At 42.7% G+C, this 21,357-nt stretch overlaps 1 protein-coding gene and 1 long non-coding RNA gene across 8 annotated transcripts in view; one reads left to right on the plus strand and one right to left on the minus strand.

The window, feature by feature from the left end:
- The window catches only part of COA1 (cytochrome c oxidase assembly factor 1), a 61,438-nt gene that overhangs the window by 25,825 nt on the left and 14,256 nt on the right, over positions 1 to 21,357 (plus strand). Inside the window, exons 3-4 of one of the 7 annotated variants that reach the window (XM_085051555.1) lie at positions 2,599 to 2,799; positions 19,068 to 19,170. In XM_085051555.1, coding sequence (XP_084907681.1) covers positions 19,077 to 19,170 — 94 coding nt within the window. In that variant the 5' untranslated portion in view covers positions 2,599 to 2,799; positions 19,068 to 19,076. Of the gene's footprint in view, positions 1 to 2,598; positions 2,800 to 18,618; positions 18,793 to 18,835; positions 18,973 to 19,067; positions 19,171 to 21,357 lie in introns of those variants that run through there. The other 6 variants (XM_085051553.1, XM_085051557.1, XM_085051558.1 and 3 more) reach the window with 6 other exon arrangements.
- LOC146441365 (uncharacterized) lies at positions 4,913 to 16,083 on the minus strand. Its single transcript, XR_014849868.1, has 3 exons — positions 15,753 to 16,083; positions 8,441 to 8,525; positions 4,913 to 6,638 (listed from the first exon to the last, which is right to left on the minus strand). It is a non-coding gene; the product is annotated as an uncharacterized LOC146441365 (long non-coding RNA).

The raw sequence follows: 21,357 nt of genomic DNA on the forward strand, positions 1-21,357 counted from the left end.
TTCTCAAACAGGCAAAGATAATATGCTTGCCCTTGCTAAAAATGTTCATTTAGCTGTGTTTCCTTTCCTAGACTGGAAATTAGATTTCCTTCTCCATTGTTTGTATAGAAAAACTCAAACTACTCAAGAAGGTCATAGGGAGCCACTGTTTTTAGAAGAAAGAGCTGCATTTGAATAAAAGATACCTCCCAACTTCATGTTGAGCCACTTAGCAGTAGCCAAACTAAGCATCCTTATCATGTTTTTGAGCTGAAGCCCTCCAACAAGCTGTACATGTCCACTGTACACACGCCGTGCTGCAGTGAGGGACTGCATGTAAGCCTTCCTCAGTCAACAGCAAGCAGCCAGCTCACACGTGTGTGTGTGTGTGCATGTATTCCCACTGGTGAGCATGTGCATTAAGCCACCCAAGTTTATACCCCTAAGGCTGGAAAAGTTTATCTTTTTTTTCCCCTATGCTTCATTCCCAGCTTATTCCAAATCTTGTCCCCAGACTTAACATACTTTGTTCTTACCATGCCTACTATGAAGGCTTTGGACCTGAATTGGGCAGGCTCCCAACACCTTCAGCTGTCTCCGGACCATACTTCATTTGGTACATCTTTATGGGGAGGGCACTTTGAAAGATGTATGACTGTTGATTTCCAAGGCCATTTCATAAGGATCAAGACTCCACAAGAAGTAAGCAGAGGCACAAGAGCAAATTGATCAGAAGCACAGTCACCCAAGTACCAGGGATGAGCATAAAATTTAGGGATTTGGCTTTTTACTTGCGCCACAGGATAATTTGGTGTCCTTGTTTGGTTTTGTCTCTTGCTCTTTCTCCTCCTTACTTCTTCACCTTTAGAATTAAAATGGCCAAGGTAATTTATGCTCCAAATTTATTTTCTTGTTCTGAAACTGGCAGCGAATGCTGTAAGTTTTTCTTAAGGAAGACCTTTCTCTAAACATTTCTCTAAAGGTGCCACACACACGGAGTGTCTATCCAGGGGTATGAGATAGCGAGAAAAAACTCTATTAGTGACCCTTTTGCTATGTAACCTTTCCTTAAAATGCCAGCAACTGAGCTTCCACAGAGAGAACAACAAATATTGAAAGAGGAATGTGAAGGAGATTATGAAACAAGAAAGTAAGAAAAGGGATCTGCTCAGACAAGTTTCTCAGGAAAGGTGATGTAATATGTACTGTAGAAAATCCAGGAGTTGACATAACTAAGTTTCTTTCTAAATAGCTGTGGATGCCAGCAAGCTGGGAGAAACAAAGTGTACAACTGGGAATACAGCTGAGCAGACTGTTTTGTCCAAAAGAAATATAGTAGGTGTAAAACTTGTTTTCAGAAGATGTCATTGAAGTTTAATTGAAAAGTGTTCTTTTAATTGAAAAGTGTTCTTTTAATTAAGGCTGAGTGACCACTGAATGAAAGTCTCATTTCTATTGAGGCTGTTCTTGGAGATACTGTAAGATTAACTCCTGCAGGCTGGCAGTACTCAAGAGGCTGCTGTTGGGATGCCATGGTACGCAGTTCTGTAGCAAGTGCTCAGTCCCATTCATAGACTTTGGCCAATGTTTATCAAGTTTTTTAACAGCTGTCTTGAGAATTGCCCAGCTTTTTATTGACTGACTTGCTCATATTTCAGCCTGATTTCCTACATAAATGACTGTTCTCAACACGTGTTCAGTGCGTGTCAACATCTGTATTTATAAAGTTTGGGAACCTCCCTCCTTGTTATAACAGACCTGACAGAGACACACAGGCTCTTTGAGATAATGAAAATACTAGAATTTTGTGTCAGCACATGACTGGATACTGGAGAATGTCTGGATCTTCTCGGCAGGGGTAAGGCTGCAGGGAACTATGCTCTGTCAGCCTTGGAGACTCCAAAAGGCACAGATGTGGAGGATATCAAGTGTTCTTATTTCACTTCTCACACAACTTGCAAATTTAAAGGTCTTGGTTGCAGACTGAAATGTTTCATCTTAAAAATCACTGGTTCCTCTACTTTGTTCCTCCTGGTAATTATAGAGCAAAATACTACATGTGCAGAGACTGATTCACACAAAGTGCCATTGGAAATGCCATTTTCAGTTAGGTTAGTTCATAAAAGTTGGATAACCTTTTTTATGGCCAAACAAGAAGTCCCAGCTCATGAACTATTGTGGATTTATTCATCATTACAGGGGAAGAACTGTATAGTTGGAATGTCTATTATGAAAATTATATGTAGTTACAGGGCTGACATACACGGTCTGTTACCTCCTTTTTACAAATACTGTTAGCACCATTCAGGCAGCCAGCAGGCATGCTTTCATGCAAAAGAGTGTGTGGTTATTTTCATAAGGTTTTTATGAATAAGGCTGGAGAAAGCTGCCGGAGATCCTTAGTGTCATTGATGGCACTACTGTCATCTCAAAATACCATGTACCGACTTCTCTCTTTACTACAAATTGGTTATAAGGAAAACTAAGGCAGTAGGACTACCACTGCTATATGTCTTGGAATGGGGGGTTGAGTGACCATGTTGAATCCTTAGGAATGTTTGAATATTCTTCTCCCGTCTCTGATACATACCCACTCCTGAGTTTTCTCTTTTGTTTTAGGTGGAGTCTGGATAAGAGCTGTCGGGAGAGCTTTTTAGCCAGTTTGGGGCTGAGTGATAGCAATCTTGAACTGCAGTTTTGGAGGAGCGGCACCAAAAAGCCTGTGGTTAATGCTGAGTGCTTTATAGGACAAGTAACACTCCCTGCTTCCTCAGCTGCCTGAAAATCAAGCCATAGATACTGACCTTGAATCCAAATACGGTAAGTCAAGCCTGCATCCATAGCATGACTGAGTTTAAAATATCATTATCAGCTTATCATGCAACTGCTTGAAATGAAGCCGGGGGAAAATCACTAGAGCACAATGCTGTGTAGAGGACACTAATATTGCCAGATGTCTCCCTGTTGTAATAAAACTACCATAAATGATGACTTGTTAGTACACCCTGGTGCTGTACTGAAGTTGGGCTACATTTCAAGAGCTTCCTAAGTTATAGCAGTGCTGAGGCTGGAAAACTGCAGTGGATCCACTGGGAAAGCCCTGCCACTACCATGCTTCTTAGCTATGAAAAAGGTTTTAAGATGTGTTCGTGCAGCTTCATTTTACTTCCTAAAATGTAAAGTGCAGCAGACATCTGACTGGTTACTTAAGAGAGTAAGTGGCAGTCTAGCTTTTTTTTCACTCAGATAAAAAATCTAAGCATCAGACTTGTTAGTGATCAAAGTAACAACTCACTATTCCTAAAGACACAGTCTCCAGAAAGGTTACTGTATACCCAAAGAGACCTTTAAAAAGTAACCTTTCAAAAAAAACCAAAAAGAAAACAAACCAAAAAACCAAAACCACAACCCTATCCCTTCATCTGGGATACAGTATCCCTAAAGTATCTCTTGAGGTTACTGTATCTGTAAAGATAAAGAAACCATTTGGAAGCCTCAGTTTGGGTTTTCCCTGTAATTTTCTGGGCTCCATTCAACAGAACGTTTCCCCCAGCTAAGACTTGATGGCAACAGTGATGAGGTAGGAGCAGCTGGCTGCTCTCGTTTGACATAGAGAAGAAATCCAGGCTCCAGTGAGCCTTTAGGCCAACATTTGATGAAACTCTCATGCCACACTCACATATGAAGCCCTTTTCCATTCCAACATAACCTGCATGCATACTCTTGTTTCCCTATGAAAATCCACTTGTGGCTTGAAAAGCTCATGTCAGATACAAAGCTATTTAAATTTCTCATGATTTCTTATGTTTATTCTTTTGACATTTGAGCATAGTTGCTAAAAGTCTGAGAATGGTTGCTGCTCCTGTTTGAATTTCTGCACCTCTCCACTTCTCAACCAGATGACAATTTAAGCTTTAAATTGTATGGCAGTGAGCACATTAAACATCAGGTCTGAGAGAAATGGGAAACAACACTGTGGGACTGCAGCTTTGGGTGCTGCAAAAAGCCCAAGTCTCCATATTAAAAATCAATCACATTTTTGGTTTAAAGTGTGAACAGTCCCTTGAAAAGCTACATGAGATCCATTTTCTGGGTGATGGAATGTATGCCTTCCTAGTTTGCTTCCTGTGAGGTTATTAACACTTGCTGCATCTGTAACTGCTAGTTATTGAAGGAAGGACTTACCTCCCTCCCAGAACCCCAGGACTTATCAAAATATTGCCATTAACATTTAATGAGAAAGTTGTTGCTTTCACCAGTAAACTGGCTTAGGCTCTTAGTCCCTTAAAGCACATATGGCACATACTGCATCATGGTTAACAAGCAGATTTTGGGCAAAATACAGTCAGAGGAGTGCAGCTTGTTGCATAAGCTCAAAATGACTGATTTCTTCTTACTTTCCCCACCAGTACTGGATATTATGTATGCTAACTAGTATTCATCTCTCAGCAAGGTATCCAGACCTTGTAGGGCCAGTTCTTTCTTCCAGTAAGACCTTTGCATCTTAAAACAGCCCAGACAAAACATGCCCAGGGGAAAATCCCATGCCTATAGGAGCTTCCAAGCCTTTTCAACCATTTACTTTCCTAGCTGCTTGTCTTGGGTGGAGGAGACTGGCCTGTTAGAAAGGAATGGCCAACATAAAAGGAAAAGAACAAATGAGACACTTGAGGGTGTGTCTAATGGATCCAGATATCCAGGACAGCAGAAGTATTGCTCCTCATCTGTGCCAGACTTGGGCAGAGGAGCCAAACTGGTAAATTTTAGCTCTGTCATCCAGTTCTGCCATTTTGGAGGTGGGACTGTGTTTACACTGAAGAGACATCATCGAAGGAGAGTAACATTTTGGACACTGTGGGTCCTCATTACTAAATTTATAAAGATTAAAAGAAACTACCACAAACAGTTTCACAATGCATGAGAGAACAGTAAGAGCAGTGAATAGTGCATTTTATTGCAAATGCTTCATTTAACGAAGATTAAATATGCGTCTGAACACTGTCACTTTGAGATACATTCCTAATCTGACTTTGCCCCTGCTTATAGTGGTATAAATCAATAATTGTTCTATTGAAGTCAGCAAAGTCATTACCCGGTTTTAAACTCAAAAGAGAAAAAATCTTGCTTTTTACTTCTACAGCAAATCTCATTCAATTCAGTAGGAATACAACAGTACATTTAAGTGCAATGCAAGAACAGAGACAATCAGAAAATCCATGTCCTAAATTCAGTACAGGGTTCTGTAGCTGAATTTCCATCTGAGCAGTCTTGAGCATTGCAGCACTAAACCTCCTTTTCCTGCAGTGTAATCTAGTTTATTTTCTCCAGAAAATATATTTTCCCTTTTGTTTTCCTGAGGCCACATGAAACATGTGGTTTTGAGCAAAAATCTCAAAGCCCATAGCTTATACATATTAAAAAAACCAACAACCTACAAACTTCTGTTTTGAAGCTAAATGCAGTTTTTTTGTTTATCAGCATTTTTATTCCATGCCGGTTTTTTGCATAGTGAAAAATATACACCCTTAGGAGAATAACAACTGTGAGAAGTTGTTAAAAACCAAATTATCTAGGGAGGTAATTTTTCCCATTATGAAAGTGGCTTGTGAGATATTAGTGAGATGAATTAGTCACTTAGCACGCCTTTCACAACCTCAGAAGAATCAGATTATGGCCTATACATTCCCATGTGTAGCAGGAGCAGCTCTCCTCTTTGTATATACAGCAGTATCACTCCACAGTTTCTGATTAAGTTTTATTCATATGGAAGCATAAATCAGTCATAAATCAGTCCAAAGCCTAAAACTAACCAAACCAGTTCATATTTCTCACATGAGCTATTCTATTTGCATGCCTTTCCAGATTAAAAATTTCTTGTTGTGATATAAAAAGATTCCAGGTACATAGTATTTGATGGGAAAAGATGACAGAATGACAATTAGAAGATGTATGCATGAAGAAGAAAGGAAAGTAGAAAAACAGGGAAAGAAAGGAATATTTGCTTTTGACCATCTCAGTAGAAAGTGAATTGAGCAATACCTACCCAATTCATCCTTTGATTTATCCCTCTGCTTTCTGGAATTATTCAGAGTAGAGGAGGTGCAAGCAGGACGTCATCAGTGTATGTGAAAATGTGAAGGGACAATGTGAAGAAGATGGAGCCAGGCTCTGTCCAGCAGTGCCCAGGGATGGGACCAGAGGTGATGGGCACAAACTGAAACACAGGAGATGCAGTCTGAACATCAGGAAACATTTCTTCATTGTGAGGTTGACAAAGAGCTGGCACAGATTGCCCATGGAGGTTGTGGAGTCTCCATTGAAGATACTCAAAAGCTGTCTGGACATCATCCTAGATGACCAGCTGTAGGCAACCATGTTTGAGCAGGGATACTGGACGAAGTGACCTCCAGAGATCCCTTCTAACCTCAGCCCTTCTGTGATACTGTGATGCTGCTTTGGTCTCTTGTCAGTGAGAAAGGGAGGCAGCTCATTTTTTTGGTTGGCTCCCTTCAATCAGGAGCAGCAAATTACAGAAATGCAAAGGGTGCTCCAGCAGCTAGGAGCTCTGGAAGAGACCCCAATAAGCACACAGAACTTGCAGTGGGAAGGAGGGGAATGCCTGTAGGGTCAGGATAGGCAATTTTACATCTGGCAAATACCTAGAAACAAAGCAGGAGAGCAAGAATTAGATATTACTTCCACTTCAATCACTCTGACAAACATTCCCATCCTGTTGTTTTCAGAGAGGGAACTGTGATGTAACTAATAAATATACATCAAGTGTCACTTGATGACTTCAGCTTTGTGCCAGTGGCTTTGGGAGTACAGGAGGAATGCTGAGAACTGCTGTGAAAGGACTTATGTACAAAAGCAAAGCAGAGAAATCTGGATGCCTGAATTTTATGACGTTTAATTTCAGTGCAGACAACTGAGACCTTGGTAGTTTCTGGTACTATAATCATGTTTTCCAGACTAATTTACAATATCATTCTCCTGCACAGGATGAAGATAAGCACATCAAGGGATGCTTAGGTCCAGGAGCTTTAGAGTGCCAGTTGCTGCAACACTTAGCTCTGGTCCTAGGCAAGAATCCCAGACTTTGGGGCTGCACTGAGTTCTTACTGGAAAACACAAAGTAAAAAGGGTCACACACCTCCACCATCTCCTGTGACTAGCTTGTCTTCTTGAATGCCAGCCCTTCTACATCTTAAAAAATATCTGAACTGGACTTAATGCAGTGTAGGGCAGCAGAAAAAGTTGGAAGGCAAGTTTGGTGCTAGGTTCAACACTTCCTTTTCTTGGGTCATCACCCTCCTGGTGCAGCTTCCCACGAGCATGGCAAGACAAGGCAGCAATTTCTTTTTCCTCCTTAAGTGAATTTTGCAAAAGGACGGCACAGAGGAGGCTGAAACTCAAAAACATGAACTTTGTAATGCTGAATTCAAGCAAAAATGCAGCACTTTCATATCATACCTGGTACATTAAGGTAACCCTGACAAACAAGATACAAAAGTGCAAATGCAGCTTTAATGTAGAAGTAGTAAGTTTCTGTCTGTCATACTGAAAATACAACATCTCGCCAAGTTACAAGGAAGGCTTTTTTTTTCATACTCTGCAGTAGACAACCCTGTTATCAAATAATAATGCCTTCATCTTTTGCTGGTGCTGTTGGAAGTGGAGAAGGAGCTCTTCTCACATCTTTCTCTAGACTATTTCTGCTTCTAATAAATACAAGTGCCTGCTGCAATGCTCTATGCTAAAGTGCCTGGGTTTCTCTGATGGGGGCCTCAGAGAAGCACTGCTGGGGTTAACATATTGTTTTTCCAAGGCATATATACAAGTGTACTGCAGAAGGCACTATGCAGATAGTTGTTCACAGAGTTTATAATTTCCTGTTGGAACAGCAAAGAAAAGAAGGTCATTGATTTAAACCAGAGAATACAAATTATTTCCTGCCCACAAAGCTGCCAAATGCTTGCAGTTATTGATTTTTTTTCCTCCCTGCTGCTAACCAAACACTTCTGGTCCTGTCATGGGCATCATCAGCTTATTGACTGAGTAAACATAACCTGTTAAGCTGAACATTTTAAAAATAATATAAAATTATAGTGGCTTTAGTAGAAAAAAAAGTGGAGAGGAGAGGAAAAACAGTTCCTGAAGTTAATTAACTTCTATGTAGATTCAAGTTTCTGGAATATAGATTTGCATTCAAATGAGAGAGCAATGACTAAATTGAAAGAAGACTCAGGAAAAATGCCCCTAATGCCTTTTCTAACGAAGCCAAAAGAGGAGGGTGAAGGGAAGAGGGTACTTCATATTTTAAGACCCCCAATAAAAGAAAAGAATACTGCAAAATTGAGATTGAAAGGAAAAAACCATTTCCAATGGCCTAAAACCATGTGGCCTAAAACCTTCACAGCATGGTGAAGGCATGCTTTTATTTATTTATTTATTTATTTACTAGCAGCAGGAGGTCTATGCTGTTGTCTGAATTTTTATTTTTTGTTAAGTCAGGGCTGAGCACAGCTGATGCCTGGCCTTGGAACCTGTCAGTTTGAAGATAACGTGTACAGTATTAATAAATGTAAAACAATACTTGCTGTCAAGTTGGTTACAAGGCAGTAGTTCACTGAAGGGGGCCTGACAATGTCAAAAAGCATTAGACCAGAGCCAGCAAATGCTTTATACTCTACAGCTGAACCCAAAAGATGAATTGATGCCCTGGATCTGACTTTAAGGCATCTGTCTGCTCTGGAGAGCATGTGTTTGTCTGAAGAAGCAGGGAAACAAGTTGCTTTTCCCTCCTCCTCCAGCCATCTGCCTACACAAGGGCGGCAAGGACCAAGACACAAGAGAACAAGTCCTAGAGTGCTGTAAATGGACAGGGATACCTTACAGACAAAATAATCTTTTATTTTAGTAGGAGCACAGACTCAGGAGTGTTTAGAGGCAGCTCTGAACAGCAGGGAGGCAGCTACCAGGCTGGGACACTGCAGAGAGGCCTGCCTTTCCCGTGGGACTGGCTGTTGCAGGTGGCTTCCCTGGCCAAGAGCTTTGCAGTCCTTTGGTGTGAGAGTCAGCAGCGAGAGATGAGCCAGTGGGAAGAGACACCAGGAGGGAAGTAAACAAGCAGATTACAAAGTGATGAAAAATAAGGGTATCGGTCTTCTACAGTGGCTTAGGAGAAGGTGTGACCGTTTCCTCCACCCCCTCACCTTCATGCCTGTCGACTGAAGAGTACTATTAAGGCAGGTAGTCACAGATTATTAATGACCTGTTAACAGCTTCTTTAATTTTCTAATAAGTGCCAACTGCAGCTGCTATAATTATTCTGCTGGTCCTACGACATGCCCTGTGCCAGTCTGCAAAATATTTCTTTTTCTTTTTTAGTCTGGAACACATTGTCATGCCTTTTAACATGAGTGTACCACACATGGGTAAATTCATGCCAAAGTAAAATTACATCTCAAGCTGTCAGAGCACTTTGCAGCCATTAAATATTGATATCCTCCAGCAAAGTAGGAACCAGGAAGTGTTCAGTTACTTATTTTTGCATGTGTGAATTGAGACACTCAAAGTTTATAGTTTTAGCCACCACGATACAGTGAGTCAGTTCCCGAGCTGCTTGTGAAACCTGGGAGCACTGTCAGCTGCTTTGTTTGTGCTGGTATCATATGAACTGCAAAAGCCACGGATAGGCTGGAGGTAACACTAAGCAGAGGCTTTTTCTCTGTAAGCAGAGGTCCTTGGGAGTAACATTGTATGAAAATGATGCTATCCATCATTTTTCCTAATTCTCACCACTGAGAGCTGAGTAATACGTGATGGGAAAACAAAACATAAGCAAACAGAAATGGATCAGAGCCCACCTATGCGACTCAGATATGCCACATTTGTTAAATTTCACTGAGCCCTTGGTAATCTAGCATTTAATCAACAAGCCCCAGAAAAAAGTATTTGAAGATTGCTGTTTTCTGAGGAAATAATGTATGTTGTTAGCTGCCCTGTTTGAAAGCTCCTAGTGAGGATGTGTCTTGAAAATGCCATAAAGCTGATGCTGAATTTTCGAAGATCTTTTAGAAGACAGCGATCCTGTAAAGGTGTCACACATTGAGCACACACAAAGCACATAACATTTTGAAAAATCTCACCCATCAATGGTACATAAAGGTGTGGTCTGTGCTTTTGTCCACTTCTTGGACTGTCATACCTCCTTGTTGGACAAAGCCCTATGCTGTAGCTCCATATGGAAATCTTGTCATCATATATCTAAAGGTAGGTTTGCTGTAGGAAACAGCCCTGGAGTTGTGCTGAATCTGTCTAGTGTGGTATGTTTTAGCCTAAGAGAGGGAATGGGCAGGGAACAGGGAACAGCCTAGATCTCTGGGAATCAAGTGCCTGACCTGGCACTGGCTTCCTGTGAAGTTGTTCTGTGTTTTTCTGCCACAGCTCTGCAAAATGGAAAATAAAATCCCTGCCTTCCCTAACAGGAGCTATTGAAGGACCAAAGATTTAGTGAATCACATTCAAATTATTAAACAAAGAAAGATTTATTACTTAAAATCTTTCCCACACATATTTTGAGGAGGAAAATTTGGATTGCAATCAGCTGTTCTCTGAAATTCCTCTTGTCCTGACTCATTTTTGGAAGGGAATCTGATTCATGTCCAACTGTCTTGTGAGCATCCAGTACATGTTTTGCTTTTTCCAAGGGTGGATGGATAAAGCGGTAGCTACTCCCCAGATGAAGTCAAAGGTCTGACTCCAGATGCTGCACATGCAGTGTGGCAGGTTCTGTCGCTTCCTTTGCCCTTTTGCACTCTTCATCTTGCACAGCTCTGTGCACAAGTTAACATGTTGGGTCTCTCTGAACAGAAACCTTCTAGTACTCTGGGAACTTCTTTTCTTTCTTTTATTTTTAATGGTTCCCATCATAATTATTTTTTCCCTTTTTTGTCTTTCTGATAATAGAATGTTTCTAGGTCAGAATCCCTGTTGGTCGTGTGCTGTTTTTGGTCTCCAGTGCTTATTAAAAAGTCACGAGTCTTTGAGGTTAGCTTTTCCCCAGGTCCTAATTTGTGTTAACAGATTTAGCTGATACTGAACCAGTTCTGCTCATACAGGCAAGGACCAACTTCTGGAAATGATCCAGGTGTCCAAGATGTTCGAAAGTAATTAGTTTTCTCTAAAGCCCTAGGCTGTAAGTGTTGATCTGATATATTTAAAAGGGACTTGACTTTCAGAAGGGTAGGGTCCTTCTTTTCTGAAGAAGGTGCCCTTCTTGGAATATACAAAGATGGGTACTTGAAATAAACTTACCCCATCTAAGGATCTGGAGGGAATTGGGGTACCATTCGTTTTAGTTCTGGTTTTCAGTAGGAAGTAAGATTAAGAGCAGGGTGTTTGTGAAGTGCCAAAAGTATGTAGTGCTGTAATATAATACTGTTGAAATGATGTAATATTGCTGTAAAATATAACAAAAAGCATTAGATCAGCAAGGTGTTTGGGCACAGGACTGCAAACTTTCCCAGCTCCGCTGATATTTTGAAAAGCTTTGTAAATCAGGCTGTGTGCTGATCACAGCAGAGCAGACCATGTTGTTTACCCCTTCATTTCCAGAGGCAGACAAGGGAGCAAGCTTCATATGATTTACACTATATTCCTGCTTTAAACATTTTTTCCCTGTGACTGCCTCCCCTGGTATTCAGTTCCTTTAGGTCACTGTCTACTGTATGCCTGTTTAATGTGTGCATGTGGATGATATTACTGAAGTTAGTAAGACCACAGGCAAGCATAAGCTTTATCAGGGTTGGAGTTAGAGACTGTAAACTTTGAGGTTGGAACTAACTTTTAACATAGCCACATAGAGTTCTGTCACTGTTGAGCAGCTAGCAGAGTAATGAATGCATCAGTTTTCAGTGGCAAGAAGGAATGACCTTTATTGTTTTGATTTCATCACATATATAGAGTTCTCAAAAGTCACCCAGATTGGTCAGTCAGAAGCCTTCCCCCAGGCCTGATTGGCCAGGCCTGCACTGCCCAAGTTCTGGGACACTGTTCCAACAACATTCAAACTTTATCTTTATTTACAAAACACAAGAAAACTTCTCATGGGAAAAACCTGTGCTAGCCACAGAGTTCTTAGCGCAATGACATCTGCAGTACTGGGAACTTCTGCATTCTGTGAACTTCTGAGACCATTTTTCTTTTCACAAGGTAAAGGTAACCTTTTTACAAGAAGGTTATCACAGATTTCCGGTGTTTTTTTATTTTTTCCCACATCTCAGGATTTAGTAAGTTGACTTAAAGCTGATTGGTCATTGGTTTTGGCTTTGAGAATTTGTCAGTGTCTTCAGCATAATGAGTGTATTGGACATAGATAAATGCCCACAAACTGCCAAGAAAGATAAGTAGTTACCATTTCATGGAAAGAACTGCAAACTCTTGGATCTTTCAATGAGAAATGATTCTGTACTCTTCCTTGGTCTCTTACCATGCAGGTTCAGTAACCTATTCTAGGAAATTATATATGGAAAACACACATCACACTATTAAAGCCTCACTGGCTTGACAGTCCATTTCTGCTAAGCACAGAGTGCTGTTCCCTCTCATCATGACAGCACAAGACAGTCAAAGGACTCTATTTGCTGTTTCTTTATGTGATTCTTTTGTTTTAACATGCTCATTTGGAAGATGGCCTGTGACACAGGCCATGGGGAGGCACAGGTACAGCACAGAGCAATTCTTTTGAACCTTGGATTGCAGCACTCATGACCTCACTCCCAGCAGCAAGGAAGCCAAGAAGCTGTCCCAGAGCTTTCTCAGGCAAACCACTCACTGTTAAACCCATAAACACCAGTGATCTTTTCTTCTTGCACCTTGGATGCAACTTTTAAATTTACCCTACTTATGAATTCTTATTCTTAAATCCTTTGCAATTCACCTCTAAAATGCAAAAGGTGAACATTCACACCTTCTTCCCCCTCCTTGGTGTCCAATTACAGAAACATACAATTAGGGATGTTAATGACAGATTATTAGGCATTAACCTATAATGCCATCCTCCAATAGCAGCAAAAAGGGGTCACACTGTAGGTATAATTATCCTGGTTCTCTAATAATACGCCCTGGTCGTGCCTTATTTCTGCGATATATCCCTTGTATTTCAGTACAAAGTACAGGCAGCTCTAGTTGTGTTGGAGCGTAATCTGGAGCAGGCTTTTGAGCTGCTGGCACAGGGGTCTGGCCTTCAAAGAGACTGAACAAACTAGGCTGTAGCATCTTCCCACTTTAGAGAAAATCAAAAATGGATTTTGGAATCTGCCTTTGTCACCTGCAGTTAGGAAGACAGGTTCTATTCACAGAGGGATAAACTGAGGGACAGCAGGAGACAATAGGATGCCTTGGATGATAGTGGTGGTGGCCCCACTACTGCTGTCTGCTCAGCACCAAGCTGGTGGTGCAATATTCTGCTGGGAAGAGGGCAGAAAGTGGGTGGGCAGGAGGAAGAGAAATGCAGTGCAGGTGAGGCCACCGGATGAGAGAGTGCAGTTTAAGAGCATAAAGGGAAGTTGTCTGTGACAGCAGAACAGAAATTCTATTCTGTAAATAGAGTAGAAACATGAAAATAAGAGTGCCCAAGAGAGGAGAAAAATGAAATGAAACTTAAGATATCTGAAGGCACCATGCAAATTTTGTGCTGAGAAGGCCAACTGCTTTGTACTGTGTGCTGTAGGAGAAGTGGTACAACTGCATGAGTGAGGTGGATGTTTAGAGTTCTTAATCGCTTTATTGACTACTTTCCCTTTCCATGTTAATTGGCTAGTAGCAAAGGCAGAAAATAAACTTAACACTGTTTCTTGGCTTTCTTGCCAGTAGTCTTTCTCATATGTAGAGTGGCCCCTTCAAAGCATTCTCATCAGGGCAAGGTATGCATGTCTAGGAATTGATCCACAAAGAGATCCTGGAAGAGACTATTTCAAAACTGTCTAGAAAGGTGGTTCACCCCCCTAAATGCCAAAATACGTGTTTTCAGTACATCTGAAGAATCACTGAGGGGGAAAAAAAAGAAGAAAAAAGTATTAATCCTACTTTGGTTTGACTGTGAATTAAGCAAATTTGTTTACTACAAGTTTCTGAGGTCTTGGTGAAGGCACTCTATACATGCAAAGTTTTTGATGTTTCTGAACATGATGGCAAGGGGCAAAATTTGTGCTGTTACATCTCATAAATAATATGTTGAGGCTATTTCCATGAAAAAAGGGGAAAATAATGTGCTGAAATCCTGTCAGAACACTTCTGCTGTACTGTCCTGTTTTTGGTGAGAGTACTAATGATGAAGGTATGTTGTAAACAGTGAGTGTAAAAAAGATGTCTCTAAAATGTTGTCCTAGCAAGTGATTAGTGTAGAAATTGGCTTACACCCAGATGCCTGCCTTATGGATCTTAGAAGATCAATGGATGGGCAAGAAAGCAAGAATGTGAAATACAAGTGTGTGCTTGTGTGTGGTTTGCCTGACATTCCCCTCATCTCCTGTGACTTTCTGGGTGGTTTGCTGAAAAGCTGTGCCTAGGGCCAATTAAAAACCCACCAGCCCAAGGGAGAGTTCCATTGCAGAAGGGTCAGCAACTATTCTAGCCTTGAAGTTAGATGCTCAGGTCTGTGTTCAGGTCTATTGATAAATTTTAATTTAATTTAGTAGTAGTCTTTTGCTGCAGCTATTTAGTGTATCATTCCAACACCTCAGGACAGCAGTGGTTCAAGGTGGTTTAAAGGCTCCCAGCTGCTTACATTGGTGGCCTGGCACTATATTGTCCTGGCCAGGTGGGCAATGGCCCAGATCAAGATAGGCAGCAGTGATCTCACTGAGTTTGCATGGATCAAGTTGCTTCTCTCATTTCAGAGCAATATTATTGTTTGCTGTTTGGTCTGTGGTAGCACCCAGAGGCTGGAGGTGCTGGTGAAACTTGGTAGCACCAGGAGGAAGAGAAGGACAAGGAGAAGGAGCAGGAAATGCTTTCCCCATGCAACCTGCAGCCCCAGCTCCCTTGGTCAATTCCAGGGAAAATAAAATGAATGTTTGTGCTTGGTGAAAATGCCCTTCTTCTCCACTACCTGCCTGTGGTGGAGGTGCTTGAGACCAGCCTCTGCCACACAAATTTCAGAGACCAAGCAGAAAACCCAATTTGCCAAAATAAGGGAGACTCTCTTAAGCCAGCCTATTTTTAGAAGATCCTCTGTGGAGAAAACAAAGTCTAATTAAAAACAGCCTTTATTGTTGCAGTAAACCACCATTTCACATGTGACCCTGGGAATTTGTTAAATCTTGTTAACAGCCTGAGTCCCACTTAGCTTCAAAGTCAAGCCTTCTCCTCCATATCCTGCTGTTTTCAAGGCACAAAGTGAACATCACTGTTATTTGAGTGCTCTGCTCTTTAATAGTTATTTTTTGAGAACACTGCTTATAACGATTTATCGTCTCTTCTTTTGGTAACTGTAGGTTCAGTGGTTTTGTGCGTGCTAATCTCCACTTAATCTTTGTTACCACTGCAAATAACATGGAGGAAAAGGTGTCTTTGCAGAACAGCATAGCTTGGAAACTGCTTTTTTTAATTACCAGCTGTGATAAAAGTCTGTTTTTCCACCAACTGACATGCATACCTTTTTAGTGGTATAACAGGTTCTTAGGGGAGATCACCACAGATAGCAGCATGAACTTCCTCCTTAGGAGGCAATTGCATGTTGTGTCTATAAAATTCTCTCAAATACTTACAGTTCCTCCCTTTGTGGCAAATGAAGTGCAGGGGGTTTGGTCCTTCCCGGTAAGAGCCTCTACAGTTTGCAAGGTGTAAGTCATGTTCAGAAAAGCTCAGGACAGGAGGTACGCCTCTGGGCATGCCTCTGCTTCTCTTCCTTAGTGAGCCACTCCCAAGGCACTTCAGCAGAGCAGCCGATGGAGCAGCAAACACAGTTGGTCATGGGACAGAAATCCCACTGGCAAGTCCTTACAGACAACAGATCCATACTACATTTTGGTCTTCCACAAGCTGTCACCATTCAGAAGTCATCAGCGGTTGTGTGCCAAAGGATGCTCACGGCTGCAATATGCAAGCATCCATTCCACAAGGGACCGGGATGGCAGGGAAGGGAAGCAGCAGCCTGCCTGTGAGGGATGCTCTGGGATCCAAGGACATTTCTGTCCTTGGTTTTGGAGACTGGAAAGGAATTGTGGGATCAATGAGAAGGTTTGCACTCTTGAGAGGCTTGTTAAAGTGTATAGCTCTAAACCTTTTCCCACAGTGTGCTGTCATAGGACTGGCTTGGGAAAACAGGTGAGAAACAAGTGGGAGCAGAGCATCAAGGGCTAGACAGGGATGGGGTGGTCCAGCCCATGGACTTCCAACTGTGACTGAAAACGAGCAATGGAGACTTCTACCTGTTACTGTGATGAGGACCTTGATGCGCAACTTGGGTGCACCTGAGCTCTCTACATCTTTGCCTCAGCAGAAGCAGCAACAGACGATAGCTGTGGACAGGGGCAGCACATCAGGAGTAGCCAGGCATGCTGCATGGGGCAGCAGTGCTTAATGGGATCAGCATGTCTCAGCTGCCAAACTTCCTTGCCAGATGGCACCATCTCTGCACTGCAACATTGGAGCGGAGGTGGTGATGAGCGTGTGTGTGAGCATGTGACAGAACAGCACTTAGCTTTTCTTACTTTCCATCCCTCTCCCTTGTTTGGGTGTGAGCAGACTGTGAGACCTAGCAAACCTCAAACCACTGACAGCAAGTTGCAGAGCCTCTAATTTCCGCTTTTTACTAGGCAGCTCCCCTGAACCTCAGTCAAAACCTTCTCACTGGTAGAAGAGCTCCCTGTCTTCCCACCCATAAGCAAACTGCCAGCAGCACCCCCTACCCCCAGACGTTTGCATTCAATTACCCTGAATTTAATCACAGAAAGCAAATTTTGCCTAGCCACAGCTTTGAAAGGGACAAAAACAAATGCCTCAGGTCACAAGCTATTACATCTGATCCTCTCTCTGGATTTACCATGGGGTTTTTTTCCCCATGCCTGTTATGTGGTGGTGGTGTCAGATCCTCCTTCTGACCAGATGAATCTTATAAGAAACCTGGTTATTAATCAGATTTTGCGGGAATTTAAGGAAAGTTGCAAGCACAAGCAGGCGAGCAGAAAGTTCTCACTGTCCTTGTGAAATGACTACCACTGTTTCTCTGTAAAACCACACATGTACATTTCCTCTGCTGTAACTTCTCATGCCATTCAAGCTCCCCAGGGGAAATGAAGAAGAAAAAACTCATCAGAGAAACAGGTCAGGAGTGAGATGATAGCTGACTATACTAATGGTACAGTTTAGGCATTTTGGGGGATAAAATAAACATAACATGCACATGCCTCTCTGAGTTGCTATCACTACTAGCCATCCACAAATCTGTAGTAATTTAAATAGTAAACTTAAGTACTAAGGGTTCTTAAAAATCAGGGAAACTAGTTAACAAGGAAAGCATTCAACCTAGGAATAGCATGCATTACAACTGAGTTCTAGTGCCAACAGGGCAGGAGATGAAATTTATACCTGACTTGCATTCACAGTTTTGTAGAATCACAGAATATGCTGAATTGAAAGGGACCCACAAGGACTGTAGAGTCTAATACCTGTCCTTGCACAGAACACCCCAAGAATCACACCAGGTGCCCAAGAGCATTTTCCAGACTCTTCTTGAATTCTGACAGGCTTGGTGCTGTGACTACTTCCTTGAGACATCTGAGTTTCCCTCAGTTTAGAGCATGCAAGTGTCAGTAAAAGGGCATGTCAGCAGAGTGGTGAACAGAGGGAGGCTGCCCATGTCGCCCTGACCTGGCCATGATGGGAAGTCCTGACACTTGTCTCTCCACCCTCACTAAACTCTGGTTGTCAGCTGAACAATGCCTGACTAACACATACCTGACGGATGCTAGAGGTGGTTTCCACAGCAGAGTTCAAATGGCCTTGCCCAGGTCACATTTCTGTAACTGCTTTGGGCCTTGGTTTATTAATCAGCTCTCATTGAGTGTAGCACTTAAGCCACACCATCGTGTGACAAATATTGGGGTGTGAAGCCTTTGGGATTAAAGGTCCCATACAGCTCCCTCAGTTATTCATATGCCTATGTGCCCATTGAAAAAGAACAGGTTTTTGCTATGTTTTTTTAAAATTGCTGTCAAGAGCATTCCTCCCTCCCATCCCAGCTCCAAGAGATTCAAGAGCATATGCCAATACTGAGATGCTTGTTCAAGTCCTATCTTGCCGCAGCCTAAAGCAAAGTGTTATGGCTCCACTGACAACTCAGCTTGACTCCTACTAACCTGCTGTGGGCAGGAGCATTAGCTCAGGCTCTTCAGTCCCCCTCTTACTCAAACTATGGAAGTATTTCTTATTCTGCTGGGTCATGCATTCAAATGTCAAAACTGTGACTCATTAAAAGGGCAAGTTTGGACTGGGGGGAGTACAGGAAGGAAGAAAAACAGCTTGCAAGAGACTTCCTGTTTATCCACAGCTTGGGAAAAAAATTGACACAACAGAAGACACACACCCTGGCTCCATTATCTTTGCTGGCACCATGCTGGCTTGGCTCTGTCCCTTACCACTCCAGGCCAGATCCATCCCTGCCACGAGAGTGTTTACTTTAGAGGAGTTTACTCGAGAGAAATCCGGCCCCCGGAGCCTGAATGCTCGCAGTGTGCGAGCAAACACACGGGCACCGGCAGCCCCCGCCACAATGCCACTGCACTGGCCCCCGGCCACACCAGGGAGGTCATTTTCTTCTCAGCAATTAGCGAAGTGGTGGCATCACTAAAAGAAGTTGAATAAACACATTCAACCCAGCTGGGTTTCCAGTTTGCTGTGTTCTCACCACTCTTCCTTCTGGGCACACTGTGGGGCCCCAGCAAGCAAGAGCTCGATGCCTATGCACTGCGCTTTCATTCAGGCCTGGTTGGAAAGGGCTTTTAGGAAAGAGGAGGAGGAGGAGGGAAGTAACCCTTTGGCTTTCTTCCTTTGCAACGAATGTCTTCTCTTTTTCTTTTCAGGGAGGAAAAATGCCAGCTTCTCTAAGAAAACTGCAGCAAATGGCTGTTTTCATGGGACTGTTCAGTGGCGGGGGATGCATTGTGATGTATAATCTTATGCAAAGTAAGTCTTGGTGTTGTTAGCAACCTTATTTCTCCTCTATCCCTTTCACTGGCTTTTGTGTAGTGGGGAAAACAGCAGCATGCAAGTTGTGGAAAACAGATGAAGTTAAGGGAAGTGTGGCTGAGCATCTGGGGGGGCCTCTGTGGGCACCATTTTTTTTCATCCCCAGGGTTTTTGCTCTCCCAAGTGCTGCTGCATGCTTTTCCAGAGGCAGATATTACATAGAGAGCAGGCTGGTGTGGTCAGAAGAAAATCTGGGTTTTGAAGGTTTCCTGAGGGTGATGGTGAAGTGAAAGCTTAGGCGGTAACACAGGTTTCATTTCTTAACTGAGATTTTGTAACTGGGCAGTAAAAGAGGACCATCTGTGAGAAGGTGTTGAAGTCTAGCAGTTTTATCTGCAAACCTCTGTGTGGTGCTGGCCCTTAAACACAACACACCTGTGAGGTGCTAAGAAATCATGAGTTTCTCCTGAATGAAGTACAGATAAGAGCAGTCAGCAATGAGAAGACCAGGGCAAAGAGAAAAGCTAGACAGGTGATGCTGGTGTTTATAGGTATCTCTAGTTGCTATGTGTCTTTGGCCAAGAATCCATGTTATTGGTCCAAATTATAGATGTTTATTTTTTCCAAAACTGCTTTTAGATATTTAGCATCAGAGCAGAAATAGGCTTTGCCTCTCTCTCAGGGGGTGCCATAGGCTTCTTGGCCCCATGCCTCTCCTTTGTTGGTGCTATCAAATGCTGTTGCTTTTCACCTACCCTGATACCAGAGGATGCTGCCAGAAAAAAAGTGTAGCCAAGCCTGTTTCTCAAGCTCTCAGATAAGCTCTGAAACCTCTCCTACATTTTACACATATTAATAACAAATCAGACAAGGCTGGAAAGCAGGCTTTAATTTTAGGCAGTTTATTCCCCCAAGCTCTGGAGTCCATGACAGAAAGATGATCCTTACACTTCAAAATATTGAGTTTGGCTTTAACAAGGGCATTAGCATTTTTTGATTTTCAGCTTCAGCACTGTTATCTAGAAATTTCATGGAGTAGTTCACCCCCTGTGCTGCACGACAAGTCGGAGGGTTGGTTCCCTGCATCCCTTGGCTGAGCAGTCATGTGGCACATTGCAATGGCTACTTCTGGTTCTCTTGCAATTTCAGTGGCCACTGAGAAGCTGCCTGATAACTCAGTGGCAAGCTAGCCAGGCTGCTGAAAGAACACTTTCTGCAGCCAGGTGTGTCCTTCTCTATCCTCTAAACAGACACAGGAGCCACACTGAGATCCTTCCCCCCTTGGGCCGTGCCTGAGGCTATCCCAGTTGCTTCTGCTTAGTGCACAGAACTGGCCCATACTTGGATTTGTGAGGAGCGTGTGGCCTCTGTAAGTGGTGGGAGCAGTGGGAGATGATTGCTTCCCTTCCCTTCCTTCAGGCTGAAGGGAAATTTGTATGCACGTGGTCTCTGTGCAAGCTTGTACAAATACTCAGGTAATCCTATTTCTACTTACTCTCATCACCTCCACACCCTTCTTGTGGAAGCAGTCTGCTCAGCTAACTCCAGCATGCTTTCAGGTCTCCTACCAAAAGATGTGTGGACAAATGGACTAGTTGGGCATTTAATGTTTCACACATGAGGCCTTTACAAGGAACAGCTGAGAAAGAGCACCAGAAAATTAGAATCCATTTCTCCTCCAACCTGCATACATACTTTTGGACACAACAATACTTTTAACGTGGTCTGGGTAGCTGTTTGCCATTATTTATAGGTACTAAAGGGCTGGCATGCCACAACCCCTTTGGTTGGAGCTCCTTAGGATGTACCAGGGGGACCGAGGAGGATCAACACAGGCCACAGCCTAGCAGAGTTGTTTCTATGCCAACTGGATGCTGCCTGCTCACAGGGGATGCCTCTAATTAGGGAGATGGGGCATCATCCTTCTGCCTCATACCAAGATTGATAGTGACAGGCAAGAGACCAAGAAACAAACCTTACGCCTTGTTTTAAACCCTTTGAAGGGTGAAGGCAAAGTTGCCAGAGCAGGATTTACACAACTGCACACCCTTAACTATGCCCTTCTTGATGTCAAAAGAGTGAAGTTATACTGATCTAGAAACCCTAGCAAGACAGACTTAAAACTGTTAATAAGCAAGTCTCCGTCTCCATAAGGAGGGTCAGGAAGTGTCCAGCCCCTGAGCT

The sequence above is a fragment of the Lichenostomus cassidix genome, chromosome 2, assembly GCF_008360975.1.
Source record: "Lichenostomus cassidix isolate B80296 chromosome 2, HeHo_3.0, whole genome shotgun sequence".
Lineage (NCBI taxonomy): Eukaryota > Metazoa > Chordata > Aves > Passeriformes > Meliphagidae > Lichenostomus > Lichenostomus cassidix.